The sequence below is a fragment of the Budorcas taxicolor genome, chromosome 13 (assembly GCF_023091745.1).
Source record: "Budorcas taxicolor isolate Tak-1 chromosome 13, Takin1.1, whole genome shotgun sequence".
NCBI lineage: Eukaryota > Metazoa > Chordata > Mammalia > Artiodactyla > Bovidae > Budorcas > Budorcas taxicolor.
The window spans coordinates 46778719-46802194 of record NC_068922.1 but is presented as its reverse complement, the minus strand read 5'-3'; the positions used below and the strand labels follow the sequence as shown (position 1 = coordinate 46802194).

The following is a 23476-nucleotide window of genomic DNA, read 5'->3' as shown; positions in this document are numbered from 1 at the left end:
TGGCAGATAATGAATAGTTTATTTTTAAATAATCTTGCATATGGCCAAAAGGACAGCATGAAAATAGTCCTAGCACTTCTTATGTTAAAGATTTAACTTTGAGTAATGCTTTTGAGGATTTTATGTCATTTTAAAATTAGTTTTGTGAATTGTGGGATATCAAGATGTTGATTTTTCATCTTTACATTTTTAATGCAAAATTGACCCTCTGTTCAGATACTGAAGGACACTGGCATTTGCTAAAGTATTAATAAATATTATGATTTCAACCACTATCATTTTTTTATTATTACTTTCACCTGTTAGTTAACTACAGTTGCAGAAGAAAACCTCTGAGAAGGAAAACTGGGAGCTGGCACCTCATACTTGGGAAGGAGGAAACATATGAAGAACGATTTGAAAGCCTGTAACAAAGGAAAGTAGCCATATTGACCATACAGTGTTTCAAGGGTGGGTACAGGCATAAGGTAGATACTTTGTTAAGTCTCCTCTTAATCAAGAAAATCCTCTATTTCAAAATCCTGGACAGAAAAAATCTTCCAGAATGCAAGGACTGTTTTCCTCTGCTATAGTAGTGACTTTGACAGGTATTCATGGAAAAATGTGAAAAGGTAGCAGAAAATAGCTGGCATGTGACTGGGAGTAAGGCTGAAGCAGGATCAGGAGTAGCCCTCCTGCTGCAACTGGCAGTGTGAGGACTGAATGTGTCACTTTTCTCATATTAACCCCCAAAATGAAGCTGCCAACATGGTGTGCACAGCCAGACACTCCGTGGAAGATACTCCTTTTAGCTCCTGTTTAATTTTAGTCAGATATTAAATATTTATAAACTTTTAACACAAAACAAGTACATGCAAAGTTACAAATATAAAAAATATAAGCACATGCGTATTTCAAATATCACTCTGGATTCTTATACAAAACTATTCAGTGCACACTGTAAGGCTAAGGACAACACAGAAGAGTTTCCTTTAAGTATTCAGTATTGGGTTGGCCAAAATGTGCCTTTGGTGTTTAAATAAAAATAAAAGACACATTTTTCATTTTCACTAAGAACTTTACCAAACAATATAGTCACTCTTTTGTTCCACTACCTTCTGCCATTTTTCAGGCAACGTCATAATTCTGTGTTCACAAAATTTTTTATCTTTTTGAGCAAAGAAATTTTCCAGATGCACTTTACAATCTTCCAGGGAATGGAAATTTTTTCCATTATGATAATTTTGTAGACTGAAATAAATGGAAAAAATCCAAAGATGCAATGTCTGAATACAACCGATGAATCAGAACCTCCCAGCCATGCTGGGTCATCAAAGAAATATGTAGTCTTGCGTTATCCTGATGGAAGATTATGTTTTCTATTGACTAATTCTGGATACTTTTCATTGAGTGCTGCTTTCAGTTGGTCTAATTAGGAGCAGTGTTTTCCAGAAGAATCCATAATAGAGGATTACTTTCCAATCCCACCATACACACATCTTCTTTAGAGGAAGACTGGCCTTTGGTGGTGGTGGTTCATTTTGCTCACCCTACAATTTCTTCCATTCTACGTTATTGTATAGTATCCACTGTTAATCAAAATCTGTTTTTAAAAACAAAGTGTTTTCATTCATTTCAGTAGAGAAATGGTCAAGGTTGTGTTTTTGTTTTTTTTTTTTTTTTTGCTTAACTTATGTGGAACTCAAACATCAAAGTGATTAACATAACTGAGATGGTGCAAATGGTTTTCAAGGTTCTATTTGGATATTTTGAGTATGTCAGCTATCTCCCGTGTGGTATAACATCGATTATTCTCAATATCTCAATTTGATCACTATCAACTTCAACTGGTATATCCAACTGTGGAGCATCGTCCAATAAGAAATCTCCAGCACAAAACTTCACAAACTACTTTGACAAGCTTGACCAGTTGCAGCCCCTTCTCCATACACTGAACAAATACATTTTCACATTTTGGTCATCTTTCTTGAAATAATACAGCATGATATGCTGAAAATTTTGCTTCTTTTCTTCCATCTTCAGTAGTAAGATAGCTATACAAAAATTTACCAATTTTGATGTTTTTTTTTTCAAATGCATGCTGATACAAGAGCTGTCACATACAATCTAACAAAATTGTTTTGAATGAAGATAAAGACAAGTGCTACTAGAGCCATCTTACAGAAAAAAACCTAATGAACCTTTTAGCCGACCCAGCATTTATTGTCCTTATTGTTCAGTAGCTCAAGTCTTGTCTCACTCTTTGCAACCCCATGCTTAGACTGTACCCTGCCAGGCTCCTCTGTCCATTGGATTTTCCTGGCAAGAATACTGGAGTGGGTTGCCATTTCTTCCTCTAGGGGATTTACCTGACCTAAGGATTAAACCCACATCTCCTTAGTACCTTACAAAAAGTACCTTACAAAAACAGGTAATGCATTAGGTAGTTCAGATATTAATTGCTCTAACAGAAATTTTTAAGTTTGTCATATGCAAATATGTTTTTACATAGGATACCACAAGGTGCAAGCCAGTAAAAACAGTACAGAATAATAGTGTCTATCTGCTAGGTGACAATATTGAACAATTCAGGAAATAATTTTACCTACTTAAATAATAGTAATGGAATTTCTTTTTCCACTCTGAATGGATCAAATTTCTATCATCTCTAATTTAAGATATTTCTTTAAATGCCTCCCTTTTGATTCAAAAGTCAAGTTTACAGAAACCAAGAACCTAATTTTGTTTTTTGACAATTATAAGACAGCAATAAAGAAATGCACATATTTCATGTACGCTATTCTCTTCATCACATAACCTATATATGCTGTTATACTCTTACCAGTCCAACACTAGCACTGGTTCAGGAAAAGATTCAATCAAATGAATATGCAGTTTTTATATCTGCATTCTCTATGTTAAAATCTGGGTTCACCTCAATTCAGTCACTCAATCGTGTCCGACTCTGCGACACCATGGACTGCAGGATGCCATGTCTCCCTGTCCATCGCCAACTCCTGGAGTTTACTTAAGCTCATGTCCATTGAGTCCATGATGCCATCTAGCCATCTCATCCTCTGTCGTCCCCTTCTCCTCCTGCCTTCAGTCTTTCCTAGCATCCCTCCTGCCTTCAGTTCTTCCCATCAGGTGGCCAAAGTATTGGAGTTTCAGCTTCAGCATCAGTCCTTCCAATGAATATTCAGGACTGATCTCCTTGCAGTCCAAGGGACTCTCAAGAGTTTTCTCCAACACTATAGTTCAAAAGCATCAACTCTTCAGCACTCAGCTTTCTTTACAGTCCAACTCTCACATCCCTAAGCAATGTCAAAATCATCCTGGGTTCCAGATAAACAACAGATTTGCTCTCAGTGTCTAGAAGGTAGTTTAATTAAGGTACCTTAATTATCTATACTTTATGTTACTAAAGAAAGGAATATCACTTGAAGGTGCTTTAAACATACAAAATGGAAGGATGCCACCAAGGGCACCTCTTCCATATGTTGGAATTTTTTAGTCTCAGAAGCCTTGCGTATTATGTTCATTCCTTGTGAAAATGTCCTCTGCCCATAAGTCAAAGGTTGCATGAATATCCATTCTTGATGCAATAGATGGCTGTTACCTGCAAATGTAACCTGAAAAATTCAGAATATCCTTTATAGTTCTCTGCAGACACAGGACACATGCTCTCAACAAGGTGGACCCTGGGTCTATGAACTAAGGATTTCCGGTTTTGTTTTTTTGAATGAATATTATGTGGCCTCCTTCCAGACTTGGCAGAAATGCTATTCCCAAAGGGAAATGTAGTCAGGTGTTTTTGAAACAAATGAGAAAATTGCTACAAAATCACTGCTACGATGGGACATTAGAATACTGAGCTAATGGGACTTGAATAAACAGCATCTCATGTCTGCTTGTCATTTCCCAGTGCTGTAAGCGCCAAGGGTATTAGCATACAGGTAACAAGAGAGAAGCAAGAAATGAGACACCACCACTACAGGGCTGCAGGTAGACACTCCCTCCCCCAACCTGGCAAAGATTAAGAAGATAATGAAAACAGGAAGCTTGCCCCTATCCTACTATGAGAAAAATGAGGAAAGAGATGAGGAGGATCACAGGAGGGGAAGAAAAGAGGATCACACTTGCCCCCCTTTGGTAATAAGCCTGGGATTCTCTCTGGTACTGGGTGATGCACATTTGCTCCACCACTCGCTCCATTATCTTGATGTCAGTTTCAGTGAAGTTCTCCCCCTTGGTGGTGGTGGTGACTGTGTGTTGCTTGACTGTGATGTTGACACAGTCATGCACAAAGTTGTTCTGGTTACTATACTGATCCACTGGTCTGTAGTACACTTGGTTGGGGTAACGGTACATGTTTTCACGATAGTAACGGTCCTCATAGTCACTGCCAAAATGTATAAGAGGCCTGCTCATGGCACTTCCCAGCATGTAGCCACCAAGGCCCCCTACCACTGCTCCAGCTGCAGCAGCTCCTGCCACATGCTTCATGTTGGTTTTTGGCTTACTGGGCTTGTTCCACTGACTGTGGCTACCACCTTGACCCCAGCCTCCACCACCATGTGGCTGTCCCCAGCCACCACCATGGGGCTGACCCCAGCCACCTCCATGAGGTTGGCCCCAGCCACCTCCATGGGGCTGACCCCAGCCACCCCCTCCCTGAGGTGGATAGCGGTTGCCTCCAGGACTGCCCTGTCCCGGGTATCGGCTCCCCCCAGTGTTCCATCCTCCGCCAGGTTTTGGTCGCTTCTTGCAGAGGCCCACGTCACTCCACATGGCCACAAAGAGAACCAGGATCCAACTGCCTATGTGGCTTTTCACCATGATGGCTTCTCTGCAAAATAAAGAGGGTGTCAGCATTATATGCCCACGTAAAAATCACTTAAAGTCTGCAGCATAATGAATGACTGCATAGCAGTGGCATCAGCTATAAACATTCTAGGTCATAAATGTTCTTCACATTCCATACATCTCATGAAAGTAATTACAGGTAAAGTAGTAACACAACTCTTTCTCCTCTAAGGACAAAGTTGACCTTAAAATAATTCCTGGCTCATTTCCTAGTAACTTGATAAATATAGAATGCCAGCAACATTGCTTATGATAAAAATAACCTCTGATTGGTACACTATATCATAAATTGGAAGAAACTATAAATATCTGGTAGGTTTACCAAGCTTTGAACTTCTTTAAAGTAGTGATTCTTGCAACTGGGCTTGTTCTTGTGAGGACCCTAGAAGCTCTGCCTATTGGGTTGTTAAAAGGGATATTAGTTCCTGGAACCTTCTGAACCCTGGCATGGACCCTATGGAAATGATTCTAATGTCCAGTTGGGAAGACCCCAAGGTAGGTGCTGAGATCATTAAATAATTTTCTGAATAGCTGGTTCATGTCCTCTTCCCTCATGTGGGAATGTGAGCAGGGAATGAGTCTCTTTGTTTGCTGCTATCTTCTTAGCGGGCCAGGGCAGAGCCTGGCACAGGGAAGGTACACAATAGATATCTGTTAAATGAAGGAATTAACATCTTCTGAACATGTAAATGCCAACAAGAATTTTCTCAAAGGAATTCTCAATACAATAATTTTTGGAAACAGGAAATGGGCAAGATTTTGCAAACGTACCTATAAAGTAATTTTTCTTTCTATAGACAGACAATGGGGCTATTCAAAATGGGGTAAGAAAGGCTGTGTTCATAATATCTGCAGTCACTCACTCACTGAATGAGTCTTAGTTCAGCATTTAATGGTTCATGAGTGACTTATTTTCTCTTAATTTTTCGTGCAAAAAACATATATCTTACATATAATACAAGCACAGTTTGGGAACAAAGTACCCTGCATGATAACCTATGAACCGTTGTGAATGTACATTCAGCAGATTATAGATGAATGAATTGAAGATTCAGATCTTTCAGAATGAATATCTCACTTACCCTGGGTGGTTCCAGGGGCAGAGATTAAAGACGCACAGTAGAATGATCATTAAGCACTTTCTACTGTACCCCACATCAAACCACATGTTCCAAAATACCATTTGCCACAAAACCAAAAATGGCATATGTTGTAACGCTGACATTAGTCATCCTCAGCACTGGGACATCTTCAAATAAAAGTGGCACCAAATATTATAAAATTATTTTTCATGACCTTCAGGACTAAAGACTAACTTGGATAATATTCAGAGGAAGGATGACTAAACAATGAATTAACATCCCCTTTATGTTTCTACTATCATTATTGAAATGCCTGGGTATAAATAAAAATACATTTGAAAGTTATAAGGCCGGTTAAACTGCTCAGAGTATGTCTACTAGAATTTTTGGAGTCTGTTTTGGGTAAGGGCCAGAGGGACAGGGTCCTGGGATATGCCAAATGGCCTCATTCTTGCACCTGGTCTTTTGCAGGCCTGCTTCCCTGATCTACTCTCCATTTGCGTATGGGGTTCAGCTCTTGGCTTCCATGCTGCTCACAATTCTGCTCAAACACCTCAGGGAACTGAACATGAGAACTTTCTGGAAGGCTTGGTGTTTGATATGGAAGATGAAAGACTAGAAGAATTGAGGTGGCACCCAGATTTCTGGATTGGACAATTCTGTGGACAGAAGACGGAAGGTGGAGCAAAACCATAGGAAGACAAATGAAGAGTGTCGCTTTGACAATGCCATTATCAAGCTACACATGGGACAAGAGATACCAGTGAGTCTGGTAAGGTTGGTGAGTCTGGAGCTGAGGAACGACCATGGACTGGAGATACAGGCAACAGGACATAAGGCCATGGGCATATGTTGCTGATCACTACTTTAAAACTGAATATTAGAATAAAGCTGGATAATCATAAACTATATTAAGACAAAATCATTTTAAAATCAGTTGAGAGAATACAAAAGCAACAACATTTAATTATGAAAATCATAAAAAATTTTTTTGAAGTAGAGAATCATTTCTAAGAATAAGAAAAACTCAAAACTTAATGAGACCTTGGAGAATTTTCTTTCTGTTTGTGATAAAATAAGGAAGATCTTATATTATTTAATCCAAAATCTCTCACTGTAAAAATTATGCTACAAAGATTAGCAAATTTAAGAAACATATCTGTGATTATAGTAAAATTGCTAGGAATGCACATTAGGTTTCTGAATGCCTGGCTGTGTTATGACACCTCATATAAGATGTTATCAGAGAATAGTCGGGTTGCTGCCTAATCCTCTAGCACATCAAGATATTAAGTATTTGATAACAGTCAATACCTATCTTTATTTTGGGGGCTCCAAAATCACTGCAGATGGTGACTGCAGCCATGAAATTAAAAGATGCTTACTCCTTGGAAGGAAAGTTATGACCAACCTAGATTTTGAACTGTTATTATGTTGGAAAAGACTCTTGAGAGTCCCTTGGACTGCAGGGAGATCCAACCAGTCCATCCTAAAGGAGATCAGTCCTGGGTGTTCATTGAAAGGACTGATGCTAAAGCTGAAACTCCAATGCTTTGGCCACCTGATGCAAAGAAATCATGGGAAAAGACCCTAATGCTGGGAAAGATTGAGGGCAGGAGAAGGGGATGACAGAGGATGAGATGACTGGATGGCATCACTGACTCAATGGACATGATGAGTTTGAGTAAACTCTGGGAGTTGGTGATGGACAGGGAAGCCTGGCATGCTGCAGTCCATGGGGGTTGCAAAGAGTGGGACACAACAGAGCGACTGAACTGAACTAAATACCTATCACTAAGAAAAATACTCTTAGCAGACTAGGAATAGGAGGAAACCTGCTTAACTTAATAAAGATTATATAACAGAAATGGTAAACATAATTAATAGATAATGTTTGAATGCAGTCCCTTTATGATCAGAAATAAAACAAGGACGTCCCCTGTCACAGGACTGGAGATCCTTCCAGTGCCATTATTGTTATTTTAGTTGCTAAGTTGTGTCCGACTCTTTTGTGACCCCATGGACTGTAGCTCTCCAGGCTCCTCTGTCCATTAGATTTCCCAGGCAAGAACACTGGAGTGGGTGGCCGTTTCCTTCTCCAAGGGATCTTCCTGACCCAGGAATCAAACCTGGATCTCCTCTTTGATAGGTGGATTCTTTAACACTGAGCCACTTGGGAAGCCCTTTTCCAATGCCATATGCAAGGACAAAGACTGGTACAATAACTGTAAGAAAAGAGCTCCAGCTGTCATTATTTGGAATTAATGTGATCATATACATAGAAAATTCCACACACTTGGCAGAGGTAACAGGAGACTCAACTAGAGTTCAGCAAGGCTATGGATTGGTTTATAAAAATCAACAGCATTTCTCTATACCAGCAATAACTGACTAGAAAAAATTAATAGATAAGATAGTAATAATTTCAACCCATACTGTAAAGTGGGCTTTCCTGATAGCTCAGTTGGTAAAGAAACCACCTACAACGCAGGAAACCCCAGTTTGATTCCTGGGTCGGGAAGATCGACTGGAGAAGGGATAAGCTACCCACTCCAGTATTCTTGGGCTTCCCTTGTGGCTCACCTGGTAAAGAATTTGCCTGCAATGTGGGAGACCTGGGTTTGATCCCTGGGTTGGGAAGATGCCTTGGCAGAAGAAAAGGCTACCCGCTCCAGTATTCTGGCCTAGAGAATTCCATGGGCTGTATGGTCCATGGGGTCACAAAGAGTCAGATACAACTTTCACTATCATACTGTAAAGTATCTAGGATTGACTTATCTCAAAAGAAAGTAAGACTAGGGGAAAAAGAAATTGAACACTACTAAAGAACACAGAAGATGATCTGTAAACATGGAAAGGTCTTGATTGGAACCACCTAGTATTATAAAGATGTCAATTTCCTACAAATGAACTTTTAATATGAATAATAATGACAATCAAAATTCTAGCTGGATTTTTTTTGAGGAATTCAATAAAGGATGAAGAAATGTCCACAAATAACAAACTCAACCTTAAAAAGGAAATGAGGTGAGAACCTACTGTTCAGTTCAGTTCAGTCGCTCAGTCGTGTCCGACTCTTTGCGACCTCATGAATTGCAGCACACTAGGCCTCCCTGCCCATCAACAACTCCCGGAGTTCACTCAGACTCACGTCCATTGAGTCAGTGATGCCATCCAGCCATCTCATCCTCTGTCGTCCCCTTCTCCTCCTGCCCCCAATCCCTCCCAGCATCAGAATCTTTTCCAATGAGTCAGCTCTTTGCATGAGGTGGCCAAAGTACTGGAATTTCAGCTTTAGCATCATTTCTTCCAAAGAAATTCCAGGGCTGATCTCCTTCAGAATGGACTGGTTGGATCTCCTTACAGTCCAAGGGACTCTCAAGAGTCTTCTCCAATACCACAGTTCAAAAACCTACTGTTATCAAACATTAAATCCTAGTATAAAGTCATAGCAATAAATATGGTAACAACCTAGAAATGAACATATAGATCAAAGGAAGCAGAATAACAAGTTCAGAGATAAAGCCACATACACTGACTTTAGTACAAACTGGATAAATGATAAATTGACAAAACAAATCAATGAGAAAGGAAAGTTTATTTAGCAGAGACTTCTGGGAAACTGAAGGAAAATAAAAATCGGACCTTAATGTGCCACATGCAAAAGCAGGCTCTAAATGGATTAGAGACCTAACTGTGAAAGTTAAAAGTTTTATGAATTAAAAAACTGTGTGGGGATTCCTAGAGATGTTTTGCAAGACTTATGACCCAAGACTCATTGCCTCTCCCTCTCTATTCTGCCTTTTTACTTTATTTCCTCACTTCCCCTCATTTCTGTTCTGTAAAGAACCTGGCATCCAGAACCCAAGAAGATGGTTATTTTAAGATGTTAGTCTGCCATCTTCTCGGTCAGCCAGCTTACTGAATAAAGTCACATTCTTTCCTTCAACATCTCATCTCTGATTCACTGGCCTGTTGTTCACTCAGTAGAGCAAGTCTGGATTTGGTAACAAATTTGACTTGCTGCTTGTGTTTAGCCAGCTCCGTTAGGGAATGTTAGGGCAAGGCTCTAGAAGCTGCTGGGACCATTTGTGCTGAGGATCTCTCCTTCAAGATTCCCTGAAGTGCCATCAGTGGCCCCAGGGCCTGGCAGTTGAAGCAAGGAATCAACAAACTTCTACAAGTCAACAGACCCAATTTCATAGCATTAGTTTTCTTCATTTGATAGCTGGCTCATTTGTTTGTGGTTTTGTGTGCCCTTTCTATTACGGGTTGACAAACTTGATTTTGTAGGGTAAGTTGCTCTGGTGTGCACACTGAGAACATATTCCCCTCTAAATTTGGGCTTTTTCTTTACAGGACAAGCCAATTTGGTTGGGGTACTCTGTTGGAGATGGGAATTGTTGTTGGGCTCTACCTGAGTTGGAACCAGTTTATTGGGGAACTAGTTCTTTTGGGGGCAAGCCTATCCTAGTTGTGTGCTTGTTTTGGGCTATGTCATTTCAGTCATGTCCTTCTCTTCATGACCTCATGAACTGTAGCCTTTCAGTCTCCTCTGACCATGGGATTCTCCAGGCAAGAATAATAGAGTATATTGGAGTATAAGAATACTGGAGTATATCAAGGGCATGGCAGTATTCTTGCCTGGAGAATCCCATGGACAGAGGAGCCTGGTGGGACACAGTCCAAAGAGTTGCAAAGAGTCAGACACAACTGAAGCAGCTTAGCATGCATGCCTCCAGAGGAACGGCACAAAACAAGCACACAGTTGGGATTAGTTCATTTATTTTGTAGGATAAATTTCTTTACCTGAGCTGGAAACTGGTTCATCTATGTATTAGTACTGGAATTTGTGTCATTTATGTTGGAATTCACCTATTTTTGTGTGTGTTTTGGTGCTATGAAACTTATAAAAATGGGAAATATTTCATCTATCCTGAAGAAAAGCTTTGGGGGACATATATTAGATATGCTAAGATCAGAAGAGCAATGGGCCTGAATGGCTCACAATTACATGCTCTTGCAATTAGAAGTGTTTTGCAAAGGAGAGAAACACTCTGATAAAAAATGAAGAGGCTTGGGGACTCCCTTGGACTTGAGGCATCTGATTCTAATTTCCCTACAGGAGCCCTGGGTAACTTTGACAGTGGAGAGCTTCAGCTTCAGCTTGGGGAGCACCCCCTGTGAAGGAAAACTCCATTTATAAAGCATTTTGGACAAAGGTCACAGGTCTAATGAAACTGGGAAGTCATGTTAATGTGACTCTCTAGCTGGCTAGATTTTGTTTTTTTCTGGATACTTTGGGTAACACACAGACATCTGACACTAATTGCTTGAGCTATTAAGGAGAAGTACTTCCTTTAAGGTCTTCACCCTCCTCACACTTGCTCATTCCTTTCTCCTCAAACCCTCTGCAAAGAGACTAATAGCTATGGAACTCTAGCTAGGGTTATTCTCTGGAGTGTTCTGAAGGCCTAATAGCCTACTGTGCCCCAGTAGCTGCCTCCCAAGCAGGTCAGGGCTCTCCTTTCCTCCTTCTCCCTTAGGCTGAGTACCAGGCCAATTAATATTGTAAGGACATGGGTCAGGCACTTAAAAGCCATTAAGGTGCCTGTCACTTGAAGTCTCTTGTGACAGGATAAGTGGGTAACAGAATGGACCAGACTATTATAGCATCTGACTCTGAAGGAGGAAACAAACAGAACAGGCTCCATCTTGAAAGCAGGATCCATGTCGGGCTGGACTGCGGACTTTGAGCTATATGCCCAGTATCTATGGAAATGACATACTAACTGGAAAACCAGACCCCCCGCCCCAGATGGAAGAGTCCCAGGGCTCATATCTGGACTCTCAGCAGCCTAAAAGAATACCCTAATTATCTGTGTAACTGAATAGAATCATAAATTCTATTATGCTTATTGGGGTATGACCACAGGCCTATTGATAATTGTCCACTGTTAACTACCTAGGCTTAAGGCATATGAATCACAGGTTAACTTTGAATGTATCTTTCTTTTCTTTTGTTCAGACTAGTTTCAAGGAATTTGGGGAGGTGGGTTTGAGCACGTACACTTAGGATATATAAAGTTTTCACAAAAACTGGTCAGAGTCCTTGGCTAAGAGGAGACTCTGCCTTGGGCCCGCCGGTGTAATAAACTGTACTCCACTATCTGCATTGTCCTTCTGAGTGAGTTTGTTTCCCAGAACTTGTGGCTACAACAATTCCAGCGAGACACCTTCTGTGCACTGTGAAGCACACACTGGTTCAAGCAAAATAGTGACCCATTCCCCCTGGCCACAGTCTTCCTGGTAGGACTATGAGACGGATTCCTCAGCCTGTCTCTCTTATCTTCACCTCTTTCCCCCCTCAGTCTGGACTGATTTACAGGAGCCTGAATTGTTGCCTCTGTGTCTTCCCAAGAGCTAAGCTAAATGAGGAAAGGTAAAACTTTCTAACACAGGTAATTGGGCATGTCAATCCTTCAGTATCATTCAAAAAAAAAAAAAAACCACAAAACTGTGTTTTACAAACGTAGTCTTTACAGTACCAGAAGTGTGGTTCCAAAAATAATCCAAATCCCATCAAAACTTTTACTACTCCCCAGACCTTCCCTGGTTATCTTAAGAGGCCTGTAAGTATTAAACAAAGGGGAAACAAAGTCATTTTAGGAAAAACTTGCCTATATCTCTGAGATGCAAATGTCTTTGAGATGCAAATGTCTTCTCAGGAACCCTCATTATGCTGTCTTTTTAAAATGCAAATTTTAGAGAAGGTAAAGTAATTTAGAAGTTGGGTTGGCCAAGATAATTAGAATTCCTAAGTGCTTTTTCTGCAAATATTTAGCTATCTAGCCAAGTGAGCTTGACTTTTTTCCATCTATGAGAAATCCAATTTTAATTCAACCTCATATGTAAACTGATGGTTTTCTACATTGCCTGACTCAGGACTGCAATCTTGAAATACGAATTGAGGCCTCTCTGTTTGTATGTATCTTTGTCTTTGGATAACATTTGCTGAGGTTGATTTGTAAAAGAGCTCTATTTCATTGGTTTAAATAAAAGTAAGTGCTTACAAACCAAACAATTCTAAATACAATTAAGCTAAATGAGCTCCAGGTTCACATGAACTGGGAAATATTTAATATTAAATTATATTTGGTATCTATGGTTGTTTGTTGATACAATTTGTCAGCAAGGAAAGGGACTTGATGTGAAGAAACTTTTAAGGAAAGAAAATGCAAATGAAGATAAGAGCTTTGAGTGAACTTTCAGAAATAATTATATTTTAGGATATCTCCAGATATTCAACAACTTGAAAGTTAAAATTGTGCTAAAATAAATTAATTGATGGCAAGTTCATGAAACATGGACCCTGAAAAAGTAGTTTTGTACATGATCAGGACTAAGTTTGAAACAAATTTAATTGAATAAATGAATCTTGAAAGTAACTTGGTACAAAATAAATTTGGCTTTCTTCTCCTTTGATAACAGATTATTTCTACCTTTTAAATAATCTGTTCTACATTTGCCTTTGAAATCGTTCATTGTCATTTTGGCTAAGTAAATATTGTTTCACAGTGACCTATGATCCTGTTGTGTTTTAAAACATTTTTTCTTAATGCTCTTTTGACAAGACTTCCCAAATCAAATTACAATAAAGTTCCTTGGATCTTTAGCTAACTTTGGGGTGCCTCAAAGGGCCCCTGAGACACACCAAAGGGAGATATTAAACTAATTAGATTCACTTGGTATGTTAAACTACATGGCAAGTGTTCTCCAATGAATAATAAATCTTAAATTATATGATAAATGATACTGATATTCTAGAGATTATATGGAGTTCTTAAAAATGTGCTATGTCCTGGTAGAATATTATCAGTCATAATTCTAGTTCTATTACCTGAAACTGTTGTATGTCACAGCAGTAACCAGTTTACTTTGTCAATTGCATCATAATCAGATTTAAAGTGCCTTCTTAAGTCTTTTGTCATTATACAGTTATGGTTTCACTTTGTTGCCTCTGTAAAAATGCCTCCTCTTTAAGATTTATAAAAAGGACTTTCGGATAAATCCAAGTTTCTGAATTTTAGACCGTAATGCTGAACTAGTAATACATTGAAGAATTCTAATGGGAAACTTGATGGCTTCATAAAGCTGTTAACAAAAAGGATTAGTTACATAGGACTGAGTGAACTGATAAATTGTTATAATTTTTATGGTTTCTATCTAAAAATAACTGGCTTAAATCTGTATTTTCCAGGTGTAAGGAAAACTTCCTTAACCTCTGACTTACAGTAATTTGGTAAATTATATCCTTTGTAAGCAAAGGTAAAACTTAAATCTTTTTCTATCTGGTTGATCCTCCCAGTAGCATATGCTTGTCTCAAAGATTAAACTATGCCATGGCCAGTACAATGAAACTGAAGATAGCTCATTAAATCAGTTATGGCTCCTTTGGTCACTAGATTATTGCAACTGGACTACAACTAGTTATACTAATCATTGCTTTACTTTATTCCTCGTTTTTAAATTGTGTTTTATATCTCCCTGTTGCACTATGTCATTATCAGTGTTACTAGCTGCATTACTTATATCCTGACTAATTTATAAGATAGTTGTCTCCTGCAGTAACCAATGTATAATCAGACCTCCAACAAAACTTCTACGGCTAAACATCTTGAGAAAATAGATCACATTTATAACATAAAATAATTATAATAGTGTGATTCTAGGTATGGGAAGAAGCAACAATGGAAAATGTCTCCTGGATGACCATTAGACAGAATCCAGAGAATCTTTAATTATTCATGGGGGTCTAATTCAAAATTTAGCACCTGGAGTGGTACATCAAGAAATTTTGCCTGATCTGGGATGAACCTCACAGCACCATGAAGCAAAGTTTGACCATGAAATGTCTCCCAAATATTAGTCAAATTCCTGACCAAGAAGGGAAGACTTGAGAAATGGAATCAACACCTGAAGCCCTCTAATGTGAGCTGGTGAACCCCAGGTCAACTCAGGAAGGAGAAAACTCAGGAAAGAAAACTCATGAAGGAGAATACCTGCCATCTAGCAGTCATCAGATTACACCACTCCCTATGGTGAACCTTGAGGAAACTTGAGAATACAGGATCACAGGCCCCAGACAGCTGAATTACATATCAAGGAAATAATCTTAATGAGCCCTGACTCTTGCATCTTCCCATACACAGAAAAGTGCAAAATTTCTTAACTTGAGAAACCCTCCTGGGTCTGAAGTCCAATATTTCTAAGCTGACAAGTATAAAGTAGCCACTTTCCAAGGAGGAACAAAAAGAAAACAAATCTCAATATTTGGAACACTGGTACCAAAGGCAGACACTCCCAGAAAGATTCATCTGACAAACAGAAAGATCACTGTACCCTTTTCCTACAAGACTGTCAAATGGACCTTGACAGTGGGGAACTGTTGCAGAGAAGAACCAATTCTGACTCCATGTTGGAACTGTTTCTTTGACTTGCTTTTTGTTGCTGCTGTTATTAGAATCATATATAATGGCCTGCCTCAGAAAACCCAGTCCCTCTGCCTAACTGTTGGACTGAAGTGCCTTTGTTCAGCTCACAGGGAGATAATCTGACACTTCCCACCTGTGAATGGTTGCAGGAAAGAAGAGATTAACACATCCCTTCCACAGGCTGGCCATTTCTGGAGATGTCTTGCAAGACATGGGTCTTTTTTATTTGACTTCCACACCACTTCTCCCTCTTTATTCTGCCTTTATTTCCTCATCTTCCTACCATCTCTGTTCTATAAAAGAACCTGGCGTCTAGACACTGATATTTGTTTTGAGACATTAATCTGCCATTTTCTCAGGCAGCCAGCTTTCCAAGTAGTCATATTCCTTGCCTCATTTAAAAAAAAGAAAGAAAAATCTGTGTGGGAGGGATTATCTTTCTATCCAATTATAAAAACTGACATTGAATCAATCATTAAATAAATTTTTATGGAACAGCTAGTATGTACCAGTTTTTAAATAGAAAACTTGACCTTATATCATAAAAGAAATGGAAAAAAAGTTACTGTACAATAACTATTGATTACTTGAACAAATATTTATTACATGTCTTCTAATATTACTGTTCTGTGGCTGAGGACACAGTGGTAAGATATTTAGTTTGTGGGTTTGAGGACTACAGGGAGATTAGCGTCTGGAGCCTGAAACAGTGAGAAGCCATTAAAGTGGCTTAGGAGAATCACATCACAGATTTTTTTTTTCTTTTTTTTTAAAGTTCACCCTTACTGTTGTGTAAAGAGAAAATTTTGAGGGATAAGAAAGGAAATGGTGAGACCATTTAGAAAATGATTACAGGAAGATGGTGGTATAATCTGGGACTGTGACAAAGCAGCAAGGAGCTGTGAAAAATGGGATGTATTTTGTAGAAAAAAACAATTAAGCTGATAGAGTGGATGAGAGAGTGAGAGTTGACCAGGTTTGTGGCTTTTGGAACTAGGTAGATGGTGCTGACGCTACCTAATGAAAATGAGAAAACTGATGGAGGGCCAGGCTTGTGAGAAAAAAATAAAGTTATAGTTTGGATATATTAACTTTGCTACATCTATGAGCCATTCAAGTGAGAGCATCAATTTATGTAATTGTTATAAGAATCTGAAACTCTTACTCAGTGGAGATAAACATTTGGGCAGTTCACCTGAGACGTAGCATTAAGAGCCACAGGGAGTGAAGGGCTCACACTCTTAGCTACCCAACCTTCAGCAATATGGGTGCCAAAATCCAAAAGAAAATACCACCAAGTTGATTTTGATATTTTAGTGAAAGAATACACTGTGACCAATAAGGATTATTTTAGGAATACAAGAATGGCTCAAAATCATGAAATCAATTAACCTATTAGTAGGTTAAGGAGAAAAAAAAGATTCTCTGATGTTGCAAAGTTTTCAATTAAAATCAAAGTTTTCACTTAAATTCAGGAATCAGTGCTTTCCTGACTTTTTAAGATGTTGAAAAAATTTCTATAGAACTAGAAGTAATACACAGCCCACACCCTATCTTAACATAAAGAGGAAAAGCATTCTCATGAATGAGATTAACAAGACAAGAATGTAAGTGATTGCTGCTATTTTAGACAGCTATGGAGAAAGCCAGGTATGGTTTTCTATCTGGAAAATACAGGACAATCATCCAAAAATGCCTTCAAATAAATGAATGAGCTTATTTATTAGGGTGGCAGTTTTTGAACTCAACATATAGAAAAGAGTGAATACTCAAATTAGTTGTAATTACTTAGAAGATTTAGTGTTAAAAAAAAAATTCCACTCATTAATGGCAACAAAAAATTCAAACTAAGACTTAATCTAATAATAAATAGTAGAACTTAGACCAAAAAAGCTGGAAGACTGGAAAAAAAAGAAAGACAGGCAAGGTGTATGGTTGGGAAAATCAAGATTGAAGATTTTGAAAGATACCAATTCAACTCCAATTAATCATTAAGTCAATACAATTTCAGTCCTAATTCAAAGAGGATTTTAAAGAATATAATGATACTCAAAATTAAGAAGACTGAAGAAATTACTGAACAGGAAGAAAATCTAGGGTACACCTGGCCTGCCAAGTATCAGAATGGATTGGAAAACTATAATAAATATGATCAAGTGGCATTAGTGAATAAGCACAATGGCAGAGCGATGGAACGAGAGAGAAGCAACAACAACAACAAAATCCATATATTGTCCCATTCATCTTATTCCCTTTTATACATGGGGATTGAGAATCAGAGCTGGTAGGAACTTATGTCCAGTGGTCATGTGCCAGGGGCCAAATTTTTGATACTCAAAATATGTTATACCCTTGAGACTTATTTAAATTGGAAACTGGCACCAAACAGTCCCTCTACCCATCCTTGCCCTGGGGAAATTTCCAATTTTTCATAAACTAAGTGGAACTCATTTGTCATATTTTCATCTTTTGAGGTCACTGCCCTTATAAAGAGTCTAATGCAAGCTATACAAAAATTTACAAACCATTTTGAGGTGGAGGTTTTTCCAGTGACACTGAGGCCTAACCCTGGACTGAATAGGGCCAACGGTCCCCAGTCTGGTCCATCCTCAGAGTGATGTGAAGAGCTTTAAGAAAAGCAACACAGCTAGAGTCTACATCAGGCCAACAGCCTGGGAGTATCTAGTGATGGGATTTAGTAATCTATAATAAGGCTTCCAGGAAACTGCACTCCTAGCCAATCTTCTGAGCTTGTTCTCAGGAAGAAAACAATTAACATAATGTTTTGCATAAAAGGGAACACCTCCCTTGACGTGATCACACAATATTAGAACAGCAATAAGTAGAACATGGTTAGGAGAGAAAGGATGAACAAACTGAGAAAAAATTTTCCCAACTGTAAGAACTGCTAAACATGCTATTCACTCAAAGATTATTTTGCTGTAGCCATCACAGCTTTAGACACAGTCAGGTTTTGAATGTTTCATATGTAGCAGTTCACAGTTGATAAACTGGTTGTCTTGGAAAAGGAAATAGGATCTAAAAAGGGAGAATGCAATAGGTAAGTTAAAACTACAGCTTAGAAAAACTGTTACCTCATAAAACCTTTTGTCTGTTGACAGTTACCTTCAGTGTTGATTCAGTGCAGGAATGTTAGGTTATTGCTTTTATTATACTATTTTTTAAATGGCTGCTTCTTACATAACTCAGAATGATTCTAGAGAAAGCTATGTCCCTTTCCCTGCAAAATCAAGATGATTTTACAAGAAAGAGTGATATAATAGGTATGGGTTACATATATAGATCCCAGTGGCCTCCAGAGCAAGGATTTGTGATCCCAGACTTTCAGTCCCTTATCTTCTTGAAACAGTTGGGCACTTTCAACCATCACAAGACCAGAGAGATTCCGCAGGGTACCTACATCTGCTGTGATTCAGCTCAAGTTGGATTTGTGTCTCTGGGAAGACAGATGCTTCGGCTTGGTTGAAACTGTTCAGTTTTCAAATATATTCAGAAGTCCTTAAAAAAACAAAACAAAACTATAATTGATAAATCTAAGAATGGATTATTTAACAGAATAACAGTATATAAATTATTAAACCACTAATGAATCTACTCAAGGAAAAAATATGATAGTATTTTTAAAAAAAGAGATGACGCTGACTAAAAAAAAGCAGCAAACATGACACTGAACTCTCCTCCCATACACAGAAAACTGTGGGTCCATTTTTTATTCAGATTTTCCACATATGCATCCATGTCTGAGTAATCTTACTTTGACCTGTCAGTTTTTTCCTATATATCACAGAAAGGCTCTAAAATTATGACACGTGATGGTTACACAATGTTCCTCTCAGTTAAAGTGCTATGATTTTCTTAGCTGCTGCCCTGCTATTTTCTTAATACCTTTAGGTTGTCTCTGGACTGGATCTAATTTTAGATCATTCTGAGCTCTGTGGGTGAATGCAGCTTTTCTTCTTCTTTCCTTATTTCTTCCATTGCAGGTAAGTTCCCAGGAGTGGGGTTTCAGGGTCATGGCTTAAAGGATCACCAGACCATTTTTCACAAATTTCATACAGATTCACAAATGTTCCCCAGTGCAGTGTGACTAGGGAAAGAATAAATGTATACATGCTAAAGGTCAGTTTTACACAGTTAATCTTGGCAAACTCCTGAAGTAGGTATAATTTCCTCTATTTTATGAATGGACAAAAGGACGATGACGAAATTAGGTCCCAAATTGTAAAATTAGCTGCAGAGCCATATTTCTAACTCCAAAGCCTTGCCACCTCACATAAACGAATATGCAAATTTCTAGGTAACCTTCCAGTAGTGGTTGCTGTTACTGTTGTTTTTACTAGTAGTTGTAAAACGATAATCCAGACTTGCTTTGATTTGTATTTTATTCCATAAATGATTCTTCATTTCACCATTTATCTTTTCATAATCTTGATATTTTTCTTTCACAAGTATGAAAAATTTGCATCAGATACAAATCATATACATAACTCCATTTTCTTTCCTTTTCTGGTTCTTTTTCATCGTTAGAGCGCCTCAGTGTCTCCGTAGGAAAACTGTTCCTTTTTATAGGTTAATTCTCAAATCTGAGAGAGCTGTTCATTTTCCAGAGGTCTGACATTTTATTCAATTTTCTGTTCTTATTTTTCTCTGACAACTTGTGAAAATTTTTAATCCTATTCTATACGGAATCTTTTGCAAGGAAAGGTAACACTTCAAAGGTTCAGCATTCAGGAAACTGCTTAATAAACCGTGATTGCTCTTAAGTACAAGAAAATAACCCGGCCATGAGATGAGGATAACCATGATCAGGGAGGTGAAACTGCTTTGTTGTTAAGAATCTGGAGACGAGGAAACTGAAAAACAAGATGGTGAGGATGGTGGTCTTATGATTTTAAAAAATCTATTTGCTACATATGGTACCAAAAGAAAAGAGGGGGGCAAAAAAACGAAAAAGAACAGCAAAAAGCGGACTTCTCGTTGTTTAATAATCAAACGTGTGAGAAAACAACAAAAAAAAACGTGAAGGTGCCACCCTTACTGGCAGATGAGGGTGGTTCTCCAAGAGGCGCCTGATCCCCTCCCCTCAGTCTCCTGAGGGCCGAGTTCCCTCCTTCCGGAGCATCAGTCAAGACAGCGAAAATATCGCTTTGCTTTTGGGTCCACCACATCAGAGCTCCCAGGAAACACTGCTCCCGGTACCTGGATTTCTCTGGAGAGAGGGCCGGGTCGCCCATGACTCCCCGCGCCGAGGCTGAAGCCCAGGCCACGCACGCCCGCCCGAGCCGATCCCCAGGGGGCAGCCAGAGACCCACCCGCTGCGGCTACCCAGGTACCTCCGAGCCGCGTGACGGCAAGCAGGGCCGCCTCTCGGGAGGAGTTCGGCAGCAGCGGCTGGGGGCCCACGGACGCTCCGGCACTTCTCACAGCCGAGGTCGGGCCCCGCTGGGCGCCCGCTTCTTCCCCACCCCCCACCCCCAATTCCGCGTCTCCGCTGGGCTTCGGGAGGGCCCAGAGCCCGGGGCCTCTCCCTTGTTCTTCCGATCTCCCCAGCGGTTCCCCGGACCTGCGGCCCCTCTACCGGTGCGATCCGCCCATCCCACTCCCGCAGTGGACGAGCGTGGGAGGGGGCCAGATTCCTACACACCACCCACATACTTCAGGAGGGGGACCAGCCAGCCGCGGCCCCCGCCCACATTCCGAGTACATGGAGCGCTCCTAACCAGGAGGGCAAAGCCGAGCGGTGGCTGGCAAAAACCAACGAGCACGCTAAACAGGCCCGACGTTCCCCGCGCCCGCCGGAAGCCCCCAGTCCTCCTCACGGTCAAGGTCTGCCTCCCACCCAGTCCGATCCGGCTGAGTGCCCTAGGGCCTAGGCCGCAAGGCCGGGGGCGGCCTCCGCTGGGAGTTTAAAGGACTACGTGGCTATTTACCTGCCTCTGCGAGAGAAGACGCGCTCAGCTCTGCGGCTGTCAGCAACTGGCAACTAGGGCTGGTGAGTCGCCGGGCAGAGGAGGAGGCGCGGGGGCGGGGAGGCGACGGCGCGCGCACGCTCAGGCGCACCCGCTGCCGGCGCCCGGGCTTTACCGGCAGACCCGGGAATCTAAGTCCCTGGGAAAAACGAGTTGAGACTAGCATAAACGCTAGCATCAACTAATACCGCCTCCCTGGCTCATCACTCCCTGAAATTGCTTGTTGACGATAAAAATCATCTTTAGAGGGAAAATCGGCCAAAGCCCCAGCTTCTCGTTGCGTAATGGAGAAAATGAAAGATTAGGGAATGAGAAAGCAATTTCTGGAACTCTGGTAACCAGAAATTTCTGAAAAGGACAAAAATTCTACCACCCTGGATTAAGCCCAATGTTTGTGAATTTTCAGATTAAAATTTGAGGCCTAGAAAGGATATTAGCCATCACCTGCCGTCATTTACTCAGTTCCTGCTCATTATTTACAAAGTAAATGATTTAGATTATGATATTCATAAGTGAGGGAAATGCACTCTATTTAACAAGTCCATTCTGCACATTACCTGAGATTTCTTGTAAAACATGGTGTGTTCTTGATCATTATTACTGCCAAAATTTTATGTAGGGGTTTGTCTCATGTGAAGGATGGCAAGTGATAGAAGACATATGTTAGGGTTAGAGGGATCATATACATCATTATCCAAATTTGGGCACTTTTGAGAGTACCAATATTAATTATGCCGGGGCAATGGGTATAAATCTGGGAAAAATGAGATATCTAGTCCCCTTGTTATGGGCAAGAGGCTCCACTAAGCTTGTAAGGAAAGAGGTTTAAAAATATTGAGACACCCATTAGGTTAAACATCTCAGGGTGGATCTCTCAAATAGGATGGGGACAAGTGAGGGAGGGGAGAGGCCAGAAGAATTGTGTAGAATGAGGTGATGTATATATAACTGTGGATGGGGGCCTGAAAGTTCTGCTGGGAAGGAGAAATGAGAGGTCTATAAAACATGACGATGGGATGAAGATGATTCAGTAGCAGAAATGGATTGTGGCCAGTTAGAAATGAGTATTAGGCAGCAATGCCAGGGCTGTTTTCTATCCAGTCAGTCTTACATAATGATTAAGTTGACACTACTTTTAGATCCTTACCTTCTTTCCTCAGAGATTGTTTATTGTGAGGTGCATTGGGGGCAGTGAAGCACCTCTTTGAGTCTTGAGCTGGGTGGAGCTGGGAGTGAGTGACCAGATCAGGCTGGGCAAGGGATTGACTTTCCCCTGCCAGAAGGGGCAATGTACAGCTCGTTTAGAAGATGCCAAAACTCAGCCTTTTTTCCTCAAAAGAATCCAATGTCAACTGGCTGAATGCTTTCCTTCCCTCCCCCAACCAAGAAAATGCTCAGAAGGTAATACAGTTTGTGAGGGTTTGAGGGAACCAAATGACATTGCCTTTGGTCCTATTCTGGATATTGTTGCCATGTAGCAACTACTCCAAAACTTAATGGTTTAAAGAAACCACCATTTTATTATGCCCATGAATTGTGTAGGCCAAAGAGTTGGACAGGCACAATGGGGACTTGACTCTGCCCCATGACATCTGAGGCTGCTGTTGGGAAGACTCAGTGTCTGAGGTTGACGTGATAGCTAGGAATTGGAATCAGTTCAGTCACTTGCTTGGCTGGCACCTGGGCTGGGAGGACTTGAAAATCAGGTGTACTGACTGAAGTGCCTTCACATGACTTCCCCATGTGGCCTGGCTTCCTCCCAGCATAGTAGTCTCAAGTTTGATGAGCTTCTTACCTGGCTTAAGAAGTCCCAAGAGGACCCAAGTGGGAGACTGTCAGTAAACAACATGGAAGGTACATTGCCACTTCTCACATAAGTCTCAAAAGTCACATAACATCACTTTCACTATATGCTATTGACCAAAGTAGCCAGCTATATGCCCATTCAGATTCAAGGGCAGGGATCATGGACCCCATCTCTCAATGGGAAGAGTATCAAAGAATTTGTGGCAATTTTTGAAAACTGCCATTATGGGGTTGTAGATTCTTAGGGGCTTTCATTGGC

At 40.2% G+C, this 23476-nt stretch overlaps 1 protein-coding gene across 1 annotated transcript; it reads right to left on the bottom strand.

Moving 5' to 3' along the window:
• Positions 1–779: 779 nt before the first annotated feature.
• PRNP (prion protein) lies at positions 780–21408 on the bottom strand. The gene is made up of 3 exons (XM_052650385.1): positions 21373–21408; positions 18843–18940; positions 780–4828 (listed from the first exon to the last, which is right to left on the bottom strand). Exon 3 carries the CDS (start codon positions 4816–4818, stop codon positions 4048–4050), a length of 771 nt encoding a protein of 256 aa, XP_052506345.1. The 5' UTR covers positions 4819–4828; positions 18843–18940; positions 21373–21408; the 3' UTR covers positions 780–4047.
• Between the last annotated feature and the right edge of the window lie 2068 nt (positions 21409–23476).